We start from the raw sequence: 24,623 nt of genomic DNA on the forward strand, positions 1-24,623 counted from the left end.
AAAAACTCTAGATCATCAATACTCAATAGTGACAAATTCAATCTTTCTAGCATTTGAAATAATTTTAAATTTGTAACCAATATTTTTAGGAAAATAGTTAATAAAACTCAATTAATTTTAATCCGTAGGAGTGCTAGGATAATTTTATATGATCATTAAGATAATAAAAAAAATTAATTTTTAGAAGTAATTAACTTTTATAACAAGATAATTCCGAGATATTGTTATGCTATATAATGATGAAATGAAATCATATTTTGCATTAAATAGTTCCAATGTACTATACTATTGCTATTAAACATAACATTTTGCCTTATTGGAGAAAATGAACACATTATAGTATTAATATAAGTCTTTCCCTTTTTTGTAGCAGCCAAGAAGTTACCGTGATTGACACTAATAAATATTCTATGAGGCTTGCTTTTGCTTTTCCTCAGAAAATCTAGGAAGTTGGACCAATGAGTTTACTCGGGTGACACCTTCCAGACCCGACCAATTTTGATCTTCAGCTGCTACTGCTGCTGAAGCTCCATCCTCACCATCAACAGATATTCCTCCATAGGTTTGATTTTCTTCCGAGGTTCATACAGTGAAGTTCCTTTGCAAAGAAGGCTCGGCCTTTTGACCATCATCGGACTCAACTGGATTACCCGAATGGTTGCTTTGGATTGTTGCAGAAGAATAGCATTGCTCATCACAATCAGATTCCACATCCATTTTACCATCCAAAAAAAGGCATACAACAGCACAATCATCCATCTTTGACGTGGGATACTTGAGTTTCCACTCTCGGGCTGCAGAATCCACCAGAACCCTTGCTGTTGATGCTCGAGTTGGTGCCGTGGATACTATCTCAACCACCTCTTCATTGCTTAACACATCCCAGACCTGCACAAAATACCAAGATGGATATTAAGCATAAGTAGCCTTAAAAAAAACACAGGAACTAGTTAAAAATTTTTCAAGTGTTGGATTCAAATTCATCATATCATATGTCTATTCACTTACAAAAGTAAACATACACATAGATGAGAATGACAGCTTTTCTTGCTTACATGGGTAGAACTATTATGCATAGCAAAATTTTCCTACAGCAAGTTATACATAGCTTAAACTAAGTTACTTTGCTTTGATGACTTTCACATGGTCCAAAACTACAAAACAAGAAAAAACTATGCATCTAGGAAACAGAAAATGCTGCAAATGCTCTATGCTGAGAGGCTTTACCGATAATTGTAACATTACTGTGGCAACTGAGACCACAAGAACAAATAAAAGCAGATATATTTTCGAAAGCCTTACTCCATCCGAGGCAAGAACAATGAACTCGTCTTTGTCTGTAAGAAGCCGGTAAGAAAATTCTGGTATAGAAATGACACCGTAATCCTTCAAACAAAAATCGCCAAATGCTCTAGCCATTGCTAATCCAGGTGCATCATCAAAAGGTAACCACACCCTTGGAACTTCTGGTTCATCTTGCAAGGCAAATACCCTGCCCTTGCACCTTTTGATTCTTTCAGCTTCCCCTGTAAAAAATTCAGATAAGCTATCTCAAAGCAAAAACATAGACTGAACTGATAAAGGATGAACAATGATGACAAAACTAACTTGGCAAATCAGGTTTCAAATCAATTGTCAACCGAATTGCCACCATGGAGTCATTGCTGTCCTTGGATCCCATGATTGCTCGGGAATCCCCTATGTTGCTCATGAACAGATTTGATCCCTGGAAAGTGAACAACATAGAAGTGTCAGTGAAAAGAAGCAATGAAGTATATGCAGCAATTGAATGCACTACTCATTGAGCTGCTACCTGCTTCACTATGGTTACAGCCGTGCTCCCACTACAGAAACAATCCAGATTCGGATGAGACCTTAGCTCTTTGTCCATGGCCTTATACGCCTTCATGAAAGCTTCTCTCCACATGGAATTTACTAACATGTGAAACCAAGTGATAGAATATACTAAAGATATGTAGGATGATTGGTCCCTCCTCAAGAATCACATTGACAACATCAAACTCTGAGGCTCCTGACATTAATTTAATCCATAAACTATGCATTGGAAAACTAAACTTAAGTAGAAAAAGCAGAGAACACAAAAGGCTTCAATTTTCAAAAGGGTTAACAACTAAATTTCTATGCATTTTCTTTCACAGAACAGAACATAAATCTTCATAGAATAGAATATCAAAATAAAGAGTAAGGCAACACACTTGTGATAGTGTCCAAGTTTTCTCATTCCATAGCAAGGAGGAAGAATATAACGAACAAAAACCAATTTTTTTTAGACAAAAAGCAAACAATTTTGGCCTAGAATACACACAGACAAGAAAGGACACCAATTTATAAAATGTAGAAATGAGAAACAAAATACAAGAAGAAATAGCCTTAAATAAATTAGCATAAGCATTGATAGAGTCACACCACCTATATAAATAAACCACATAATGCTGTTTCATCCAGCAAGTGCTAATCACTATATCCAGATCGAATTATCCATTACGTCTGGCTTTTAATTACAAGCCATGATATGGATTTGGATTGAGGATATTCAAATTTTATTATCAAAACTAACGAGGCTTGATGTAAAACACAAGAAATATTTGCATATTTAATCTGTTATTGAAATATTCATAGCCAACTAAGACAATAAACCTGTCATGACAATTGGAAAGTAAAAAAGAAAATAAATCAGTTTAACAATCTGTTACTGCACCTATATCAGAAGGTATTAAATTGCCTAAAATGCTCAAACAATGATTCAAGAAATAAAAAATTCTCATGGAGTACAACCAAACATTAAATTGCTACTGGTTTTTCTTTGATACACAGTCTAGCAGTCCCCATCATATATCAACCTCAATGCACGACTGCATCCCATTGAACTTCGGATATTGTCCTTGTTGTACAACCTGTTCTCCACAGCACAAACAAATTTGAGATCAAAAGAAAGGAATTCAGCGAATCATAATAGATATCAAATAGTTTAAAATTTACTAATCACTAAGTTATAACAATGCAATAATTCATCTCTTATTATTGATACCTGTAATAGCCACTGATTACTTCCATATGGTGGGATGGGAGCCCCATGGCTATTAATCAATTATGAGTCACCTATTCCAAACCCTAACTGCACATATGCATTTACTTCTGTATTTGGCACTGCTGATGTATCTTGAGAAGTCATAGGGTCCTTGAGAAGCTCCTAAGAAAAAATGATACATGCAGTCAAAATTTCTATCAAGTATAACTACAGCATAGAATTTACCAGTTTATTTTAATTCGTGTAACCACTAATGTAATATTGTATCTTACTAACCTCTTCTGTACCGAAGCTAGCTTGCGTCCCTTGAGAAGCCATAAGGTCTTTGGGAAGCTCCTATGACAAAAGAAGGCATAAAGTCAAACTTGCTATCAAGTATAACTACAACATAGAATTTAACAGGTTATTTTAATTCAAGTAAAGCATAATGCCATTTTGAATTTGACTGACCTCTTCTGCACCAAAGCTAGCCTGTGTGCCACCACCAATCTTATCATCCAAATTGTCACCCTCATTCTTCACAGGACAATTCTTCACTGTTTTCCATTACGTCCTAATAGCATTGAATTTGCAGGGAGTCGCTAAGACAGTAATAAAGCAAGAATTTTATATTACTGTTTCCCTTTCATCACTACTTATTTCAAAATCCATTTATTTTAGGTACTAGTTTTTTGCATAACCCATTTAATTCTGTTTGATCCCAATTATACAATTATTAATAAAATAGTAAAAAACCCCAAATTTGGCTTCAATTATTCATACAGTTCATCTTTTTATGAATACACATGTGCCCATATTGGTGATCTTCACTCAATGTGATTATTTTTGACAAAAAAATCAAACACAGCAACCAAACACAAAAGAGACGAACAGGAAAATTTTTTTGAAAACTCACCAAATTCGGACCAGGTTGTGCGAAGGAAGCCGAGGAGTTGCTGAAGGCGAGGAGGAAGTCGGGGACCTGCTGCTTCGGTGTCGGTGTCGACGGGCGCAATGACGGCGCGAGACTGACTGCGAGGCAGTGACAAGATACGGAGCGGCGACGACGTCCAGGTCCGGGAGCTGCTGCTACTGCCGCCTGTGACGACGACGGCAAGGAAGGCACGCGAGATCGGATACCGGAGGAGACCGACGACGAGCTTGTCGGATGATGCTGATAGAAGGAGAAATCTGGGCTCGCGTCAATGAGATATGAGAGATGATAGAGCTTCTGTGAAAGTGTGAGGTTGAGGGAGGAGAAGGAATTGTGAAACGACATAGTTTGGTGGATTGAAGAAAAGGACAAAAAAAGGAAAAAAATCGGACCGGTTTATTTAAACCAATTGGGTCAAACCAGATTTAAAGTATTTGGTTTAAAAATAAATTTTATTAATTGTTTTTATAAAACACCAATTATAGAGTGACACGTCAGCAACTTTAAAAAAAATTGTTTTTGCCAACGTTATGTGAGTCCCCCTTTAGTTTAAATCTTGAAAATAAATTATTATATTTTTTAGGATTAAAATCAAATATAATAACCAGCTTTGCTAGGTAGACAACAACATAAACAATGGGTTAAAAATTTGGCCCAATAAAATTAATTTTATTTAGTAATTTAAAAATTTTTACCATTCAATATACTCTAATTTACCAAAGCACTAACTTCTCTTCCAAACCCTCTATTGTCATCCGTCGCCGCCGTCGCTTGGTCGTCAACAAACTCCTATCGTCACTGTCGGAAACCTCCTCACCGCCGCTGATTCGTCAACAAGGACCTTCATCGGCGTCGCTCTTCTCCAGACCGAAAACGAACGGCGTGAACCATGAACTACAACTCAAATTTACTAAACATAAATAAACTTAATTAATTTAAATTTTAAATTTTAGAATTAAAATTAATATTTTTTACTTATTATTTATGTTGTTAAAAAAAGCGTTGTTTCTTGTAATTTTTTCATAAATATATGTAAGTTATATCAAAACACAAAATTTTTATAAGGTTAAAATAGAATCATCTTTGGATGTTTGGACTGAAATAACAAAACAAAAACTAGATTACGATGGTAAAACGCTTCTATTCTGTAATAAGTAGATAGTAATAATTAAGCTCTAGCCAGCTTAAATTCAATAAAATTCAGATACTAATAATAACCGAGACTGCCAATGAGTAACAGCTCAAATGGCATAATCTTCTCATACTCAATTAAGAAGTTGCGAGTTCGAGTCTCTTATCTTTAGTAAAAAAAAAAAAATAATTATAACCGAGACCAATAACAAATTATTTTATCACAATTCAGATGTGAGTAGTGTAGTTAAGCCTTGGGCCGTCTGCTGAATGAAATGGGATACAATATTACAAGAGGGAACAGCCGGCACTGGTCGCTTTCGGAGACCAACAAACCTCTGCAAGGAAAATGGCGGCGTGGTTCGGCCATGACGAACGAGAAATCGTCTTCGACAAGGTCTTGATGACGTGGCGATCCTACGTGTTCATGGGCCCACATTTTCCCCAGCCATGTTTACACCAACAAAATAAATTAATCTCTTGTCTCACACTCCCTACGCTTCCCTCCAAAATTGCTATTTGGCCCCTCTCTTCTCAACGTGGCTTCCCATGATCTGCCTTGCCCCAAGTCTTACGCCTCCAAATTCCACTATAAAAACAAGAACCCCCCCCCCCTCCTCTCACACTCATTTTCCACATTTTCCACTATAATCAACTTGATTCCATTGATGGCTTGTGATTCTGCACCTGCTTGTGACGAGAAGAGCGCAAAGGCTCTTCAGTTCATCGAGGAGGTCACAAAAAACACCGACTCGGTCCAGGAGAGAGTTTTGGAGGAGATTCTGCGCCAGAACGCCGATACAGAGTATCTGAAGCGATTTGGCCTAAACGGAGCCACTGACCGGAAGACCTTCATGTCCAAAATTCCTATCGTTACTTACGAGGATCTTCAGCCTGATATCCAACGCATTGTAAATGGTGACCGCTCTCCAATCTTCTGCGCTTACCCAATCTCTAAGTTCCTCACGAGGTATGTAATTCTGTATATACACATTGATCACAGTAACTATTGGAAAGTTTTCACCTGTTCCATTCCACTTTATTGGAACTAAGCTATACCAAATTTAATCACCGTCCATTTTATGAATAAATTAAATGGAAGGATCAGATTTGGTGGATATAAATCTTTGTGTGCATAACACGAAATGAATCAGCGTGGAATCAAACTGATTGATCCATTTACTCATTTATTGAACATGATAATGTCTAGCTTGTCCTAATGAGCTTTTAAGCCAGCCGTGATATTAATGTGAGTCGATTACTATATTGTTTGTTCAGGCTAGTGGAATTGAATGGGCCGCATTTTGGACCGTTTAGAATAACATAGATAAAAAAATATGTTTTTTTAAAAGAAGAAACAAATTAAGCCCATTTACATGTTTTGAAAATAATGATTTTAGATATTAAAAAATTATGTTATTACTGTGTTTTAATGTATTTCAAAATAGTAGGAAAGTCTATTATTATTGCCAATATATTGTCGAGGTAGACGTTGAAAACCCACATTGCATGAGAAGTGAATATTGAATAATTTATTATTTTTTTATTATGAATAATTAAAGTTTGATTTGAAATTAATTGTTATATTTTATGTTGTTTAAATTCATCTTTACTAATGTTTTTCCTTGTTTAAATTTTGTTTTAAAGACGGACACAGTATTACGTGGTGAAAAGCACAAGCAGGGACATGTAACATGTAGGTGAGTCTCATTTTTTTATAGATAAATATAATTAATAAACTAAATAAATTTAAATATTATATGAAAGTCCTAAATAAAAAAACATACGCATATTTATATATATTTGTATGTAGATTGAATTCATAAAATTTGAATTATATTTTTTGGTATTAAATCGAATCAATGTGACTGAAATTAGTTAGATAAATGATATATAAATCGAAATTGGTAGTTTCGATTTATGAAGAAATAAAATTCGATACAAGTAAATCAATACATCTAGACTCAAGTAAATTTGCATGTGTCGATTTACTTGTATCGAATTTCATTCCTTCATAAATTAAAGTTATCAATTTTGAATTCCTATTTATCCTACTAATTCGAATAAGATTAATTCGATTTAATACCAGAGAAAGTAATTCTAATTTGATGAATTCAATTTACATAGAAACTAGCGGCTCAACAGATACAATCGTGCATGTTCAGCTGCTTTCCTATTATGTTTTATTTAAAATAAATTTATTTATTTTTTTAAGTATATTATTCAGACTTTATTTTGTTAATTAAATATTTTCTATCATTTTAATTTTGTCCTAACTTTATTTATATCATTATTTTTTTGTTAAAATATAATCAATAAAAATAAAAGACATTTAAAATACTAAATTATAAAAGTACACAATAAATATATATCTATCTTATTTAGAAATAATAATTCAAAAATTAATAGATATAATTTTTTTTATCAAAAAATTATATATAAAACAAAATACACATTAGTTATTTATGAAAGATAAATTTTACTTAAGTGTCATAAATATTTATCTTTGTCTTCATCTTTTAAATATGTTAGGTAAAAATATAAATTTAAAAAGACCTTATTTTTTTAGAAATAGTAAAAAGTAAAAAGATAAAATAGTTTATTTTTTTGTCTTCTTTATAATTATTCACGCAACAAATATAAATAAATAAGGTATAGATTACCAACCCTAAGAGGTACAGACAAATTCTAATGAGACAGTGGCGCAAAAAAAAAAAAAATTATATGTGATGCATATGATATTTGTGATACATATATTTTCATACTTAAAATAGTGTCAAATTTTGTTTTTTTGATGAATTTAAATTCTTTTTTTACTCATATAACCCTCAAAAATAATATATACTATTACAGTGTCATCTAATATTTAAATCTGTTTAGTTTATTAATGTTGTTTATCCTTTTTTTATAATAGGCCTTTGTACCCAGTTGAATCATACATATAGATGTTCAAATCCTAAAAATGTTATAAGTAATGACAAAAAATATATGAAAACAAAAATTAACTCTAAACTAATTTTAAATTATTAGTAAATTAAGTAACAGATAAAAAATATCTTACTTTACACATATTAAAGTAATAATTGATAATTATTTTCAGTTTAATTTCAACAAATTTAAATATTTTTAAGCTGTATATATTATTTAAAATAAGTATTTAATTATTTATTATTTTATATTTATTTACAAAATTGTACTTGCTACATAAATTTTTTATTTAAAATATTTAAATAATTTATTTTTGGAAATTTTGTAGGTGTCCTTCTAAGCATTATTTCGTTTATTAAAAATAAGCGTTTATTAAGATTTTTATTTTTTATAAACAACGGAATTAGTTTAATAAGCATTATTTGTTTTTTTATATGTCACTCACATTTTTTATCTTCGCTCGAAATAAAAGAATTATAATGTGTCTTCCCTCCCCCTAAATTCATCACTAACTTTTGTTGTTAGTAAATAGGCACAAGCATGAAATTTTAAAATCCAGGACATGAAAGAAACTCTTGCTATTCCCATAATAGGTGTCAACATAGAGAAAAACTACGTGGCTTTTGTGAGGACTACACAATGGTTGGAGATGACCATCAGTCCAATTTTTTTACCATGTTAAACCTATTAATTTTGGCGGGAAAGGTTGCATTTTCTTGAAAAGGTGCGCTGTTGCAATTCAATAATGATGATGCTATTGTCAGTCTAGGTATAGTGCAGTATAGATGAAGAAAGTCTACAAAACTTGTATCCTCCCATTCAAAATGCCAAAAGGTTTTCTAACAGGGATCAGCGACCAAATCTTTTAGCTTGATTTGGTTAATCCGATGCTCTGTAGTATTTAATCATTTCTCCTTGAAAACACTCGTAATTAACAATTTTTGCAGTGTGATGAGACTTCAAGTTTTGGCAACGGTAGAATTGAAAAATAAAGTAAGTGCACAGAAAATAAGTTATCATTGTTTTATTTATTTTTATTTTCGACAATATATCCATACATTAATTTTTTTTATATATTTTTAATTCTGTTATTCTATTTGTTTATTTGGATAAAACTTGCTAAATTAAGCAATACACATTATATTTTGTTTTTATTTTTGTTTTATATACACATAATATTCATCAAATTATTTTACGAAAAAGATGTTTTTTAAAATAAATTTTTTTTAAAAATTTTGTTACAAAAATAAAAATGATTTTATTTTTTGAAATCTCATGTAAAAATATTTTTTTACTCTTTCAAATAATATTTGAATAAAATAAGATAAGAGTATTTTTTTAATTTATTATCATGTTTGTTAATATTTTTTTTTAGAAAAAAATCTTTTTGAAAATAATGTTAGTTGTAGTTTTTTAAAAATGTTTTTTTTTATTTTAGTCTTATTTTTATTTTTATTATTAGAAAATTCTTAAATACAGTAAAAAAATAGTTTTGATTTTAAAAAATATTTTTTATCAATTTCATAGCACCCAGATAATTATGTTATCTTTAATGGCTTATTAGTTCTTACTTCTCTAGGTTTTATTGTACTTTATGTATATGTTTCCATGCATGACATATGTTTTTCTGTCTAACATACATTGTGATACAATAACGAGAAATAACAAGTAAATTGAAATGACAATTTTATATGTCTGTACTCCTAAAATGTTATGTATTTATTTCGGTGATCATTTTTGATTATGCATGTAAGACTTACATTAATGTGATCTAAGTCAGTCAAGTTCTTTTTGATGGGTAAATTAGTAAAATTAGTTACTATTATTTAATTAAAAATATATATATTTTATTGAAATATATCTAAACCTAGTATAACAATTCTGTAAACATTAGATATGTCACATTAATATATATCATCAGATGTTATTAAATGAAATTTAGAAGTTGATATAAAAAAAGAATTGAGGTATTTTAATAAGTATAGAATTTTTTAGTACATAAATACCCCTTTTTTTGATATATAATACTTTAGATGATAGTTTAATTTTTTATTTTTAATTAAAAAATATAAGATATATTAATAGTTTTATATAGAAGAATTTTATTCATCAAGATTAATAATTATGCAATAAAATTGTTATAATATTAAAAAATTATATTAAAACGATGTTTTAAACACCATCCAATATAAAATAAAAAATTCTTTAAATTAAAAAATTTTATTCATTCTATGTTAGTTGAATAATAATTAAATTATTATAAAAAAATATTAATATCCATTTAGTTTGTGATAGTTGCTAAACCCACCATTTTAAACAACTCTAATATTAAGTCAGTTCTATTTCTCACCGTTATGTTAAATTAAAAAAGCTTGATGTCGATTGATTAACCCAACAATTGTGGGCCATGACCTTTGAACAATAGAAGGCATGGAGTAAGCAACTGTGGTTGCCTTGAAGGAACCATCCTCGCCTTATAAATAGGGCATTTGAGGCATGGTCTTATGCACCAGTCTACATCTTTCTCCCTCCTTTACTTTCAGTCTTAATATTTGTTGTGTTCTGAAGTTGTGACCATGGAAGAATATCGGCCATTTCCTGCGGATGACTCACAGGAGCCTCAGACGGATGATGCGTAAGTGCCACAACAATGCTTTAAGTTTTTTGTTAATGCCTTTTTGTTATAAGTTGTAGTGCATTTTTCGGATCACACGTTTAACCACACTAGTCTTTGTTATGCTTTTTGGCTTGAGCCTACTACATTACTGTTTGTACTGTAGGGTTGTTCCAGCACTGAGCCCCACGTCTGTCCTGGAGGTGCATTCCGTGGAAGACAACAATAACTTAAACCTGGAGCTTATGATTCAAGGGGTGACGTGTCTAACTTTTATCTATTTATTTCGTTAATTTTATAGTCCTTTACTTAATGATGACGTGCCGCACGTTATTTGTGCTGATGTATCGCTTTTTCATGACTCTAACAGTCAGTAGATCAATTTGTGCATAAAGACTCTACCGATGATGCTGTTGACGTTGTCGATAAAGCCTCTATCCAGAAGGTGCTAGATATTGTGCAGGTTTGTATACTGTACAAATTTTGAGTGTTTTTTTTTTCATTGTTATATGTGGTACATGTTGTGTTCATATGGTAGACAAGGCTTTCCGACATAGACAAATGCTTTTTTAATCTCATGCATATTTTTATTCCGACACTTCTTTTGGAACTTCATCCCCTGATAGTATAGTCAAACGTAATGCTAGTTGTTTTTTTGTGTAGAACCATGAGGTTAGAACTGCTGTCATGGAGGATAAAATGCAGTGTTTTGAGAAGCGTCTGTTAAATATTGTGAAGAACTTCACTGGCCTTCATAACAATTTACCCCATCTTAAAGGAGGTGCTGAGACATTCACGTCGGGGATCTGTAGAACCAATACTCAGGGCATGCAGAACCCATCACAAGCACAATTAACTGGTCCAAAGTTGTACTCTAACACTGATGAATTCCTCGCCGGTGAAATCCCTATGCCAGCGGACAAAAAAATAACAGAAACAATTGCACTCAAGTCGCATGACAATGGAAAAGGCATTGCAGGAGAATGCCTAGTAGGGATGTTTGACATTACAGTCCCCAATTCTCCTGACTACGACGACGATGTTATCATCGACGAGCAACGTTCTACACCGAGGCCTAAGTCTCGTGTAGCAAATTCGAAGCCCCCACTAGCTCGCAAACTGCATTGGTCGACAGGAGTCCCGAAAGTCGGTATCTCCCGAACTGTCGCTAGGAGTTCACCTGTCATAAGATCCACAGAGATGGTACAGGTTCTCTTAAAAAGTTGTTGTCTCTTTCTTTAAGGCCTTCATATTCTCCCCAATCAATATTTTACACTATTTAGTTTGCTGTAAATGATGTAAGGTTTTGATGAACTAGATAATGCATTCTGTCATGCAACTTCCGAGCCTAACCCACACGGATTGCAACACCCAGGTTGGTGAGTTATTTTCAGGTTCACCTTGTAGGACTAGACCAACGAAACTACCCAAGATGGAGCCTCTAGACAATGACAGTATTCCTCATTCTGCTGAAATTTCACCCTATATACCAGTTCTTTCGATGAGAGGGTGTGTGAACAATCAAGTCCCCCTCATAACCCAAGTTGGTCCACCCACAAGTGTCCTACGAGATCCACTCTTAAACAGCTACGATTCCCCTGTTTTTCTAATTCCACAGGCAAGTACATAAGAGTATTTTATAGTAATAAATAACCTGACTCAAGGAAGAAAGAGTTGATGCATTTCTTTTGTTGCTATTATGTGCAGACCTACGACATGGAGTTCAGGCCGACCCCGGAGATGGACCTTGTGTATGATGAAGTCTGATTTGCGGCTTATATATTTCGAAAGACTAATGAGACTAATAACTACGGGTACTTTCTTTTGCACCAGTTTGCCAATATGGTTTGATTTAGTTTTTTAACTTTTTTTTATGCCATTATTTAACAAATGTACTCACTTGTGCCATTCATGCATAGGGAAATTTTGTTCAAATTCACTCAACTTGAGGTTTCCAGAGGGCAGTTATTTTCTCTTTGTCCACGTTATGTGCCCCATTCTGATGTGAGTTAATTCATTTCAGTCTTAGAAATAATATTGACACGGGAAGGTACCGAGAATACATTGACGTATGGTTTCTTTTAAAAAATTTTGCAGATTGTTAATATTACTGTAATGATGGCTTCCATGAAAGCCTCAAGAGCATTACCACCTCGTAAATGGTTTGTTCCTTCTACCATGGCAAATGATATTCTCCTTCTAAAACCTTTGGAGGTCATCATCAAACGGTACCTTGAGCGATGGATGCCTGAAACAACCCAACTGGAACATGTAATATTTATCATCGAAATCTTATTGTAATTGAGTATCTGTGAAATTAATTTACAAATAAAGTTTTAGTTCACAATTATCTTTCAAATGATGAGTTGTAGGTGTTTGTGCCAATTTGCGAAGCAAGTCATTCATGGTATCTGATGGTCATAGATGTATCAAATGCAAGGGTGTACTCTCTTGACGTGACCAAGGCACCGGATACAATAGAACGGCGAGAACGCAACATGCGAACCATAGTGAGTTTTAAAAATTTGTTTTATATTCATAAACTACTAATGTAACACCTAATTTTCTGGTGAGATAAAGATGGTCATTTGAGCTTTTTATTAATTAAATTTTATTTTACCTTTCAGATGATTGCGCTATCACAAATTTTTAGGCTAGACCGCAACGCTGGAAGCTTCCAGCTTGTGTCCCCTGACCCTACTACATGGGGACCTATTCAATATCCACAAGGAGTTCCTACTCTGGATGACAGGTATGAGAAAATCAAGCTCGTGAATCATTGTTTACAAAAGAATGATACCATTGTGAACGTGAAGTAATTTATGGTGAAAACAAATGGCAGCTTTCAGTCGGCAACATGGATGTTATATTGGCTTCAACTGGCTGGCAAATTCAACATCACTGACATAGGAAACATGGTAAGATATACAAGATTTCTTTTAAAATTGGGACAGAAGTTGCCTTCCTCGACCGATGTTTCACTTCGTTACCTAAATTTTGTGTGGATTTCATGAATAGACAATGCCGGATAGGGTGCGGATGAGGACAGCTATAAACATCGTCCGCTTTCCAATCAACGAGGTTCTAAAGAAGGTTGATTTGAATAGTGCAGCGGCATGGAACACCATTCTGCACAGCATTGAGTAGCAAACATGGATTATTCCTATTTATCTTAGAATTGCAAAATGTTAATGAATTATATAGGTCTGTCATGATATTAAGATGTAATGCTCTACTTGTTTAGTTATTTTGGTGTGGAGAATAGTGATCTAGGGTACCCGTCATAGCACACAATTCACATTTCCAAGCTTAGGTATACTCTTTTAGAGTTACCTCTTTTGAACCATGGTGAAATATTAGTCTTTAGGCTTCACTGTTGTTAAATCTATCTATGCATATGTATTTTGAATCTGAATCATGAAGACCAATAGTATTGATGGTATGTGATATTAATCTGCTTAATTATGGGAATTGTCTATACTTTGCCAAAATGAACTCTTCAATTATGTTTAAAATAAAAGTGAGTTATCTTCCTTAACTATTACCGACTGCTATTTTAAGAGACATTTTTAATATAATAATCATAGTAATAATCTTTTGGTTTCAGTATTTTATTAGTTCTTATCTTTACCATTTTTTAAATTTAGTTCTTATACTCTAACATTTTAAAATAAATTCATTGTATTAGACAAAAAAAAGTAATTAGATCGTTACTAGTTATCATCTTTAAAAGAAGAGAGACTAACTATAAAATATTTTGTTTTTAACATATTGTATAAGACATCCTAGTTTAAATATAAAACAGTTGATAACAAAAAAATTAAAAAGAACCAACTTAAAATTTTTTATCTAATATACAAACTTAACATAAAGACAAATTTTTTAATTGTGAGTACGTAAATAAAAATTTTGCGAAAGCTATAAAATCTAATAGAGTATTTAAATCTAATTTGGATAAAGTTTTTTAATTATGTAACTACAATCATTTTAGAATTTATCTCCCTTACCATCAGCAGACCGACTCTTCTTAATATTGAAAACTTATATAATTATTTTTTACTGTTTCAGATGATACGACAAAATTAAAGGTAATTTTAAAAAGTAAAAACAACCATGGACACACAATATTCTATCAAATCTCAACCAATTTCTAATAAGAAATACATTTTTTAATTAACTCCAAGAATTGATCATGAAAATGCATATCTAAAAGGAAACTCTCATGACTATCAAGTACACATGATTGAGGTAAAAAATTCCAGCAATAACAAATGAATGAATTTAATAGGGATAAACAGTTATTATTGTTATATACTGCTCCAGAAATTTCATTAATGGTAGTGTTGGCATTTTGCTCCCACATTCTATTTCATAGATTCGTCCCTACATACAAGTCTAGTTTAAAAGTCTCCACTGGTTAGTGGCAAATTTGGTAATTGTTACGAATCGGAACATTAAAAAAAAGTCTTTCGAACCATGACAAAATATGGTGATACAGCTTAAATCCATCTTAAATCCACCAATACATATAGAAGCAAACGGATTACATTACTCAATCTAATGCAACAAATAAACCCTTCATAATGGTTCAAGTACTTATCCAATTTAAATAGAGATAAACACAAATTATCCAAAATATAACTTTGTCAACTAAACAGCCAAATTTAACCCTAAGGGTCACACCTCTGGCAACTAACTACATTCACCAATACATGTGGTAGACTCGGAGAAAATCGGTTGGTGGACAATAGAAGGATCACAACCAATCTTCCGCTTCCTGGTCCGAACTGGTTTTTCGCCACCCTGCATGGTTGAACAGTTTTGTCAACAGAGACCTTCTTAGTTAAACTTCGGTAGTACAACAAAAGAATAAAACATAATCACTTTGTTTAAAATAGTTTTGGATGATTCAATAGGATTGATATTCGATTAATGATTTAGAAAAACAAATGATAGTATGCATACACCGAGGTAAGCCTGAATTTTATAAGATATTCTAAAAACTAAAACTAATTCAAATGGTTGAGAATGATCACATGAAACCAAACTTCGAAAGATGACAACGGTGGTAAAAATTAAAAGATGTAACAACTTATGCCACAAGTTATTTCAATCTTGCCTAATATTCTTTCATTTAATGTTACTTTTTTCTAATAGTCTTCCATGATCCCATCCTCATTTAAGGTAACTCATTTAAGATACAATAGCCTTTCTTATTAGTCTAATAGCTCATTTCATAAGATTGGACAAATGCACTCAAGTGTTGCTAGTGCCTGTCCTATCATTATATTACCACCTAATTTTTAGATTGACTTCAAATTTTTATAGCCTTACCACCTAATCAATTCTTTTACAATTTAAATATCACCAACATTAAAAAAATTCACTAGTCAAGAGTCACTAATTAAAATATGAGAATAATAAAGTTGAGTGTCAATAACTATGAACTAAAACTAATCAAGTACCATCTTTAATGTATCTTAATATTTTAGTTTCATGGCAAATTAGGTTTCAAAAGTTAATTCATTAAGAACAACGTTATAATTACCTGAACTTCTTGAGTCATCCTATTAAGCACATAGTCGTCTCTTGGCCGTAAGGAAGCCTGGCTCGGTGCATTGGGACATCGCGTCCTTCGATGTCCAAGTCGGCCACATGTGCTACACTTTCATCGCTTCTTCCCAACTGACGGAGCGGCCTGGGAACATCGTCCGGTGCCCTTTGTTCTAACACGGACTGGGTCCTTTATCCCTTGACGGACTAACCCGCTTGTCACCATAGGTTCGGTGGGTCTCAACCCGTACTTAATTTCCAACACAACTGCATCACTTAGAAGCTTCTTAGAGTATTGCTTGAAGTCCTCATCACTCATGCATGCAACCCGTCCTAACCTCTTGCATATCTGAGAAAAGGCACCCAACCTGCTTCTATAAGTTGCTGCGTGGTCCGTTGTTTCTTCACCTGATCCAATCGTTAACTTTGCTATTTTAGCCCACCTGCGCAACACAAGGCTATCGGGCAGTGCACATAAATCCAACCTAACACATACAGCAAGGATATGCACACATGGTAGCCCGAAGGACTCCATCCGCATGCATGTGCACCTGAAATTATTTGTGACAGGTTCCCACACAACAATCCACCTCATATCCGGTCACCGGTACTTTTCAATCCTATAAATGTGGCACTGATCTGTAACCTTGCTTTCAAATATCCTAACCCGAACACATCGTCTGAGGGACTCGCGAAATCTCCAAAACATCTCTCGTGTGAATTTACTCCATCCGGATTTTTCCAGCTCCATAAACTCTGTTTGCAACACGGGAGTACCATAGCATGACCTAAATTCGAGCTCATCCTCATTATCACGAAGAAAATCTACACATCTTTGAAAGTTAGTGACAAACTCCAATACTCCATACCTACTCTCAACAAACCTCCCAAGCTTAGCATGTAACGACTCACAACGAGACGTGGTTCTTATACCGGCAAAGAACCTCCCTCGTGTGTAGGCGGTCGCCCAAGAATTCTTTTTCCTATACAAGTCTTTCACCCACTCTACATCAACAACGCCACACTCGTCGACCATTGACTGCCAGTGCATTTCGAATTCTTCGGTCTCCATGTCTGCCAACATACAATGTTTTAGCAATTGCGTGAAACGCGGATCACATATATTCTGTGTTGCATTTCTCAAAAGATGCCATGCGCAGAGCCTGTGATGAGCTTGGGGAAAAACAGATTGTATGGCTATTCTCATGGCAGGATCACCGTCTGTGATCACTGAAATTGGCGATTTTCCTTGCATGCAATCGAGAAATTGTTGTAAAACCCAAATATATGACTCTTGAGACTCACATGAAACCATTGCCGTGGCAAACACACAAGTTTGGTTGTGATGATTAACTCCTGAGAACACCACCACCGGTAGGTTGTACTTATTACGTCCATAAGTTGCATCAAAAGCAAGCACATCCCCAAAAACAGCATAATCATCCTGACTACGACCATCACTCCAAAAAAGATCGTGTAAGTGCTCTTCCGATCCCACCTTATACCGCTAAAACATTCTACCATATACACGAGCAACCCCCTCCAAAAACCTAATAGCAGCATTCACATCTCCACCTTGCAATTCTCTTTGCCTCCTAACCTCGTTATACATATCTTGTTTCGTGAAAGGAACCTTATTAAAACCTCCAAGCTGTGCTGCAAATGATTCGTATATCTTTGGAATACTAATCCCAATTCCCCTCATACTAGTCAGCTGAGCAATCTCAACCTCCGATATCTTCCTATGTGATCTTAGATAATTTACAAACTTTCCAGATACCATCTCGTGGTTATGTTCATCAATGAACCGCGACACGTACCAATTCCCGGTTCCATCTTTTTTCTTAATCCTCATCTCAGCGAGACACCCACAACGAGTGACTACCTTATGCTCCCTTTTCCTATCCATTTTTTCCAACCATTTCTTCTCTCGAAAACCCTGCCTGTTACATACAAATGTATATCTAACAATATGCCCTATGCTATTCCTTATTTTCTTCCCTTGCCTTGATGCAAAACCTTTCAGTCGACTATAGTTGTTGTAGAAACCACTTGCTTCTTCGGGAGTGTTGAATTCCATTTGAAGAACATCATCTACAGTAACACCTTCCAGATTTATCAACTGGTCTGGGGATCCACTAGCTGTCCCCTCCACCTGCACAAGAGCTTCATCTGCCTCAACTCCCATATCATACATTCCATCCTACATTATAACACAAAACAGATTAGTAAAATTAACTCAACCATTTTACTATCAAATGGATAATGTATAAACACTACCCATGTAAATATTTTCAGTAATCACGTTTCTTTGATCTCACCCTAGCTAGGCAAAATAAAAGACTTTTATAATTTAAAAAATAAAAAAAATGATAAATATTCCATTATGCTTTCATTGAATGTCTTTAATTTATCCTAAATAATAATTTTTTAGGGTGATCATATTTAATTTCTTGCAAGTGAAGTTTGAAGTATTAAACTATTAATGTTGTTTTATTTGATGAAGTGAAATGCAAAATAACGCACAAATTAAGTCTCAAAGTAAAGAATTTGAGTTGATCAAATATAGGTAAATTTGACCTTTTTTTTTAAGTTATTTTCCGTTCGAGTCTAAAAAATAAAAAAAAAAAAATTATGAATCTTAAATGGTACATTTAAAAAAATAAGTTGCTTTTGTCAAATAAGAATATAAGTTGCCGAATCCTATACTATTCATTATTGAATCTCATGCACTATATTTGAGATAATAAAAAAATTTCTTAGATTTTGAATGTTGATAAAAAACTTATTCTCTACTGCTCTTATTTAAGATCTAGAATCCATTTTATAACAAACATTAGTGAGTCGATCTAGTGTATAACAAAAAATGAATGCAAATAAGATTTTTTCTTTAAAAAATTTGCCAATCATTTCAAATAATAAATCAATACTTCAAATTTTGAGTCTACAGTAACATTCTTAACTTTTGAAAAAATTACTCCAATAAATCATTACCGACGTATAGGCAGCATTTGTTTTTAGTATATATGTTCATCAAAATATAAACACAGGAGTACATATATAATATTTGTTTATTTACACAAAAAATGATTAAACACCCATTCATTTTATGTATCTCTTGTAGAAAATAGTTTTTTCGATATTAAATTTTTTTTATAAAATATATTTGTTCTTAGTTCTCTAATTAAAAATTACGTATTTTACAATAATTTATATACATGAATACATAATTATATCAACAAGAGATAGCTAAATAAAAAAATAATTTAAGGTTATATGTGTATTTTTTAAAAAAAAATTTAGCCATCCCAAAAAATCTTATACAGTGACTTTATCTAAACTTTTTATCTCCAATAATTTTATTTTATTTATTAATATTTATCCAAACATGTAACATGTTCTTGAGCCTGTGACATTGATTTCGAAAAGATACTTTGTTATTTGAACTAAACTAAAATGTCAAAGAACAAGACATAAAAAGCAATGAAAATTATAAGCATATAATATCTAGTAAAATTTGGTCTGTATATTACTGTCAAAATTTAACTTCTGATAAATTGCCTAAACTAATTAACTAACCAAGCTGATAAAAATGTGATCGTAACACAAAAAACTGTAACAGCGAATCAAATTTTTTTATGCAATAATAGTTCAATACATCCACATAAATCAGTTCAGTACATCCACATAAATAGTTTTGTAGTAAATCACATATGCACAGCAACATACGGGAATGGTATCACAGTGTTAAAAGCCACACATACCTGCATGTCAACATCACCAACATCGCCTTCTTCCGTCAATAAAATTTTTCTTGAACCACTCCATAACCATGCGTCCTGGACGACACTGCTGCTGGCTTCCATTTTTTCCAGTTACAACCGACTGAAGTTCACAACAAACAAACTTGAGAAAACAATAACTACAGTGATGATTTTGAGAACTTCATCTTCTCATACAAACACACAATGTGTTTCATCCCAAATCATAAATGGTCGCCGCTTAGGTATTATTACTAGAACCTTATTTTTTTTGTAACAAGACCTTTTTCTTTTTGGCTTGGGCTAAGCCCAAAATCTTATCTAAACCCATAACTCAACCCATTCAAACCCCAATCTGATCTTCTCTCCCAACGCATCGAATTCTACCACCAAGAGTCAAGCTCCCATGGCCTACAACATGAACATGTTTAATTCCACTTACCGGTTCATCCTCAACTTTGGAATCAAGCGTGATCTGATTCATGAAATCTGCATCAGGTCTCTCTGTTAGTTTCACCTTGGCAAGAAGCTTGTTCGTCTTTGCTCCATTTGTTCCAGTGTCCCGATTTTTGGTATTGATTGAAACACCGCCTACCCCGCTTTTTCTGCAACTGCTGCTACCTTGTAACAATACCCTTCAATACATTGAAAGAACAAAGGCTTACACCATGGGCTTTCCCCAGCTAAGAAATCTACATGTGTTCCACCGAAAAAAAAGAGTTGGGTTTGGGTAAAAGAAAAATCAATAATGACCCAATGCCATTCAGACCATCGGCTTAGAGCCGTTTATAGCCAACTACAACTATGCATATTGGCTTCCTTATTATCCTTTTTGTAATTTGCCTTCTTAGCTCAGGGATAAGTTTGAAATTACACTATATACAACACGACAAATAAATTACCTGCAACCCTTTTGTCTCTGGTATAGCTTTGTTCCACTATAATACATTGGAACATGTGAAAACCTTCCGTAACTATTTACCAGTCACGAAATATGTATATGATGATGATATGTAATGATGAAAACTTCCAGTTCTGGCACATCTGCTGGCGAAAGAAAACTGATGCCGTTCATTCATGAGGAGTTAGACCGACGTCAGTTACTGTACAGCCTTCTCATGCCAGTCATGAACCAGTACGTTTCTTTCTCTCTCTTCTCTTTCACAGTGCTTGCATTAACTCAACGCAACCGACGTGTATATGTATCAGCTACAGTACTAACTCCTAATTAATTAAAATAAAAAATTAATTAATTAATTTGGTTCTTACGCTTTGCACATACACAGGTACGTCCCTGATTTGGACAAAGGAAAAGCGCTTCACTTCCTGTTCGTGAAGGCAGAAACGAAGACCCCCGGAGGGCTGGTGGCGCGGCCGGTGCTAACAAGCTACTACAAAAGCGAGCACTTCAAGAACCATCCGTTTGACCCATACAACTTGTACACAAGCCCGAATGAGGCGATCCTCTGCCCCGATTCGTTCCAGAGTATGTACACACAGATGCTATGCGGCCTCATCATGCGCCACCAAGTCCTCCGCGTCGGTGCCGTCTTCGCCTCCGGCCTTCTCAGGGCCATCCACTTCCTCCAGCTTAACTGGCAACATTTGAGCCATGACATCTCAACCGGAACCCTAAGCCCCAAAATCACCGACCCTTCCATAAGGGAATGCATGGCCAAACTCCTCAAACCTGACCCGGAGCTGGCGGAATTCATAACGATGGAGTGCTCCAGTGAGGACTGGGAACGGATAATCACAAGAATCTGGCCAAATACTAAGTACCTGGACGTGATCGTCACCGGTGCCATGGCGCAATACATTCCCACGCTGGACTACTACAGTGGTGGATTACCTAAAGCTTGCACCATGTACGGTTCCTCCGAGTGCTACTTTGGTCTTAATCTCAGGCCAATTTCGGATCCTTCTGACGTTTCTTACACCATTATGCCAAACATGGGTTACTTCGAGTTCATTCCACACGATGACTCGTCTCCTCTCACTCTCTCCCGTGACTCGCCGCCGCCGCTCGTTGACCTCGCCGACGTCGAAGTCGGGAAGTACTACGAGCTCGTTATCACAACCTACTGCGGCCTCAACCGTTACTGTGTGGGTGACATTCTTCAAGTCACAAGGTTCCACAACACCGCGCCAGAATTCCGCTTTGTAAGAAGAAAGAACGTTCTTTTGAGCATCGATTCTGACAAAACCGATGAATCGGAGCTTCAGAGAGGCATAGAGAACGCATCTGTGTTGTTAAAGGAGTTCAACACGACGGTGGTTGAGTACACGAGTTATGCAGACACAAAATCGATCCCAGGGCATTACGTGATTTACTGGGAGCTTATTATAAAGAACGCTTCTCGTCCTCCAACTAATGAAGTTCTAAACCAGTGCTGCTTGGCAATGGAGGAGTCTTTAAACTCGGTTTATAGACAGGGAAGAGTTGCAGATAATTCAATTGGACCTTTGGAAATAAGAGTGGTGAAGAATGGAACATTTGAGGAGCTCATGGACTATGCTATCTCCAGGGGTGCGTCCATTAATCAGTACAAGGTTCCAAGGTGCGTAAGCTTCACACCAATAATGAAACTGCTCGACTCTAGGGTGGTCTTTGTTCATTTCAGCCCAGCTGCACCTCACTGGACACCGGAACGTCGTCGTTGAAGGATCCTTCCCGCCATGCAGTAGTCATGCACTAGAACTAGATCTCAATAAAAATGTTTTCTTTTTCTTTTTTTTAATTTATTATTATTATTATCTCATGGAAGTATCTGTGTATTAACTTCTTAATGTGATGTTCAAAAGTGCTTGCTTTTAGCTTTTCTCTTTTTTGGCCGTCGTGGCTTAACTCTGTTAAAACATAACTGTGTGCTTTAACCTTTAAACTTCTTTTTTTTATTTTCTTATTTTTCTATTTGAGTCTAGTCATTATCTTGTTTAATTTAATTTTTTTGTCCCTAAAAAAATATGATAATTTAGTTTAGGGCTTATTGAGTGTCAATCACAGTAACTTTTTGGCTGCCACAAAAAAAGGAAAGACTTTTCAATAATAAATTACTATATCATTTTCAGATAATAACCAATTTACTTTTTTATCTTTTCCACACACGTCAACAAAACAAAACCTTATACTGATGGAAGTTACACAAACAACCTCCACTCACTTTCCTATTTTCATACACAGACACTTTTAGTAACATTGCTTGAATTGAAACAACATTATTGCATTAATCTTATATTTGAATTTGTTAGAAAAATAACTTTAAATACTAATGATATTTTCACTTTTTCAAGTATATTAGAGTATATTGTAAATTAGAGTATATTGAATGGTAAAAATTTTTAAATTACTAAATGAAATTAATTTTATTGGACCAAATTTTTAACCCATTGTTTATGTTGTTGTCTACCTAGCAAAGCTGGTTATTATATTTGGTTTTAATCCTAAAAAATATAATAATTTATTTTCAAGATTTAAACTAAAGAGGGACTCATTGGTCGGGTCTGGAAGGTGTCACCCGAGTAAACTCATTGGTCCAACTTCCTAGATTTTCTGAGGAAAAGCAAAAGCAAGACTCATAGAATATTTATTAGTGTCAATCACGGTAATTTCTTGGCTGCTACAAAAAAGAGAAAGACTTATATCAATACTATAATGTGTTCATTTTTCTTCAATAAGGCAAAATGTTATGTTTAATAGCAATAGTATAGTATATTGGAACTATTTAATGCAAAATATGATTTCATTTCATCATTATATAGCATAACAATATCTCGGAATTATCTTATTATAAAAGTTAATTACTTCTAAAAATTAATTTCTTTTATTATCTTAATGATCATATAAAATTACCCTAGCACTCCTACGGATTAAAATTAATTGAGTTTTATTAACTATTTTTCTAAAAATATTGGTTACAAATTTAAAATTATTTCAAATGCTAGAAAGATTGAATTTGTCACTATTGAGTATTGATGATCTAGAATTTTCATTTTCTTAACCCAGAGATTTTATTTTAAAAATCTTAACTAATTTATTGTAGATTGGTTTAAAATTTAAATTAATTTTATTATACGTTTTTGTAGATTTTCGAATTTTAATTGAAACTCACTTTTACTAGCTATTTGGCCTGATTGTGTTTGGTATTGATCAAAGACCTTTACAAAATAATCTTATGCTTAAGGTTTCTTTAGTATTATTTTTGTCCTTTCTTTAGCATTATAGTATTGATTTAAGTCTTTCCCTTTTTTGTAGCAGCCAAAAAGTTACCGTAATTGTCTATTTTAGATAAATATTAAATTATTTTTTAATTATGTTTTAAATTAAACTTTTTTCTTCTTTCTCCTCCTCTAATGCTTGATTTTTTTCCCTTGTTTTTCGTTTTTTTTTTTTGTTACATAACTGTTTTTGGGGGGGGGAGATTTCTTCTTTGTCAACTCTTTTCTTTTCTTTCTTATATTTTTTCTCTCATTTCTTTCTTCTCAACATGTTCTTCTTCTTTCTTTATTTTTTTTCTAACTATCTTAATTATCTCATTTTCTCCCTAAAATTATAAAAAAAGTAAAGGTTAACTTTAAAATTAAATTTATAAATTATTTACATGTATTACAAATTAAAAATTATCTAGTATGAATAATTTTGAATTATTTTTAGTTTATTGTATAAATATCATT

The 24,623-nt window shown here is 33.6% G+C and overlaps 3 protein-coding genes and 1 pseudogene across 4 annotated transcripts; 2 read left to right on the forward strand and 2 right to left on the reverse strand.

Moving 5' to 3' along the window:
• Positions 1-582: 582 nt before the first annotated feature.
• LOC107612736 (putative protein phosphatase 2C 52) lies at positions 583-1,942 on the reverse strand. Its single transcript, XM_016314458.3, has 4 exons — positions 1,814-1,942; positions 1,609-1,726; positions 1,303-1,526; positions 583-888 (listed from the first exon to the last, which is right to left on the reverse strand). Exons 1-4 carry the CDS (start codon positions 1,940-1,942, stop codon positions 583-585), a joined length of 777 nt encoding a protein of 258 aa, XP_016169944.3.
• A 3,802-nt stretch (positions 1,943-5,744) lies between these two features.
• LOC107611564 (putative indole-3-acetic acid-amido synthetase GH3.1) lies at positions 5,745-22,613 on the forward strand. Its single transcript, XM_016313475.3, has 3 exons — positions 5,745-6,063; positions 20,983-21,084; positions 21,236-22,613. The coding sequence occupies exons 1-3, from the start codon at positions 5,762-5,764 to the stop codon at positions 22,611-22,613; spliced, it is 1,782 nt and encodes a 593-aa protein (XP_016168961.3). The 5' UTR covers positions 5,745-5,761.
• Positions 10,298-14,024, forward strand: LOC110266062 (uncharacterized). 2 transcript variants are annotated; one of them, XM_088496894.1, is made up of 7 exons: positions 12,264-12,449; positions 12,555-12,639; positions 12,733-12,906; positions 13,008-13,145; positions 13,263-13,387; positions 13,478-13,553; positions 13,654-14,024. In XM_088496894.1, the coding sequence occupies exons 3-7, from the start codon at positions 12,751-12,753 to the stop codon at positions 13,780-13,782; spliced, it is 624 nt and encodes a 207-aa protein (XP_088353020.1). In that variant the 5' UTR covers positions 12,264-12,449; positions 12,555-12,639; positions 12,733-12,750; the 3' UTR covers positions 13,783-14,024. The 2 variants fall into 2 exon arrangements, with proteins under 2 accessions (XP_088353019.1, XP_088353020.1); XM_088496893.1 differs by lacking the exons at positions 12,733-12,906; positions 13,008-13,145; positions 13,263-13,387; positions 13,478-13,553; positions 13,654-14,024 and adding exons at positions 10,298-10,656; positions 10,802-10,892; positions 11,006-11,098; positions 11,299-11,838 and having other exon boundaries at positions 12,011-12,449; positions 12,555-12,632.
• LOC107611565 (protein FAR1-RELATED SEQUENCE 5-like) lies at positions 15,328-18,385 on the reverse strand (annotated as a pseudogene).
• Positions 22,614-24,623: the final 2,010 nt, after the last annotated feature.

The sequence above is a fragment of the Arachis ipaensis genome, chromosome B8 (genome assembly GCF_059453495.1).
Source record: "Arachis ipaensis isolate K30076 ecotype BB chromosome B8, ASM5945349v1, whole genome shotgun sequence".
Lineage (NCBI taxonomy): Eukaryota > Viridiplantae > Streptophyta > Magnoliopsida > Fabales > Fabaceae > Arachis > Arachis ipaensis.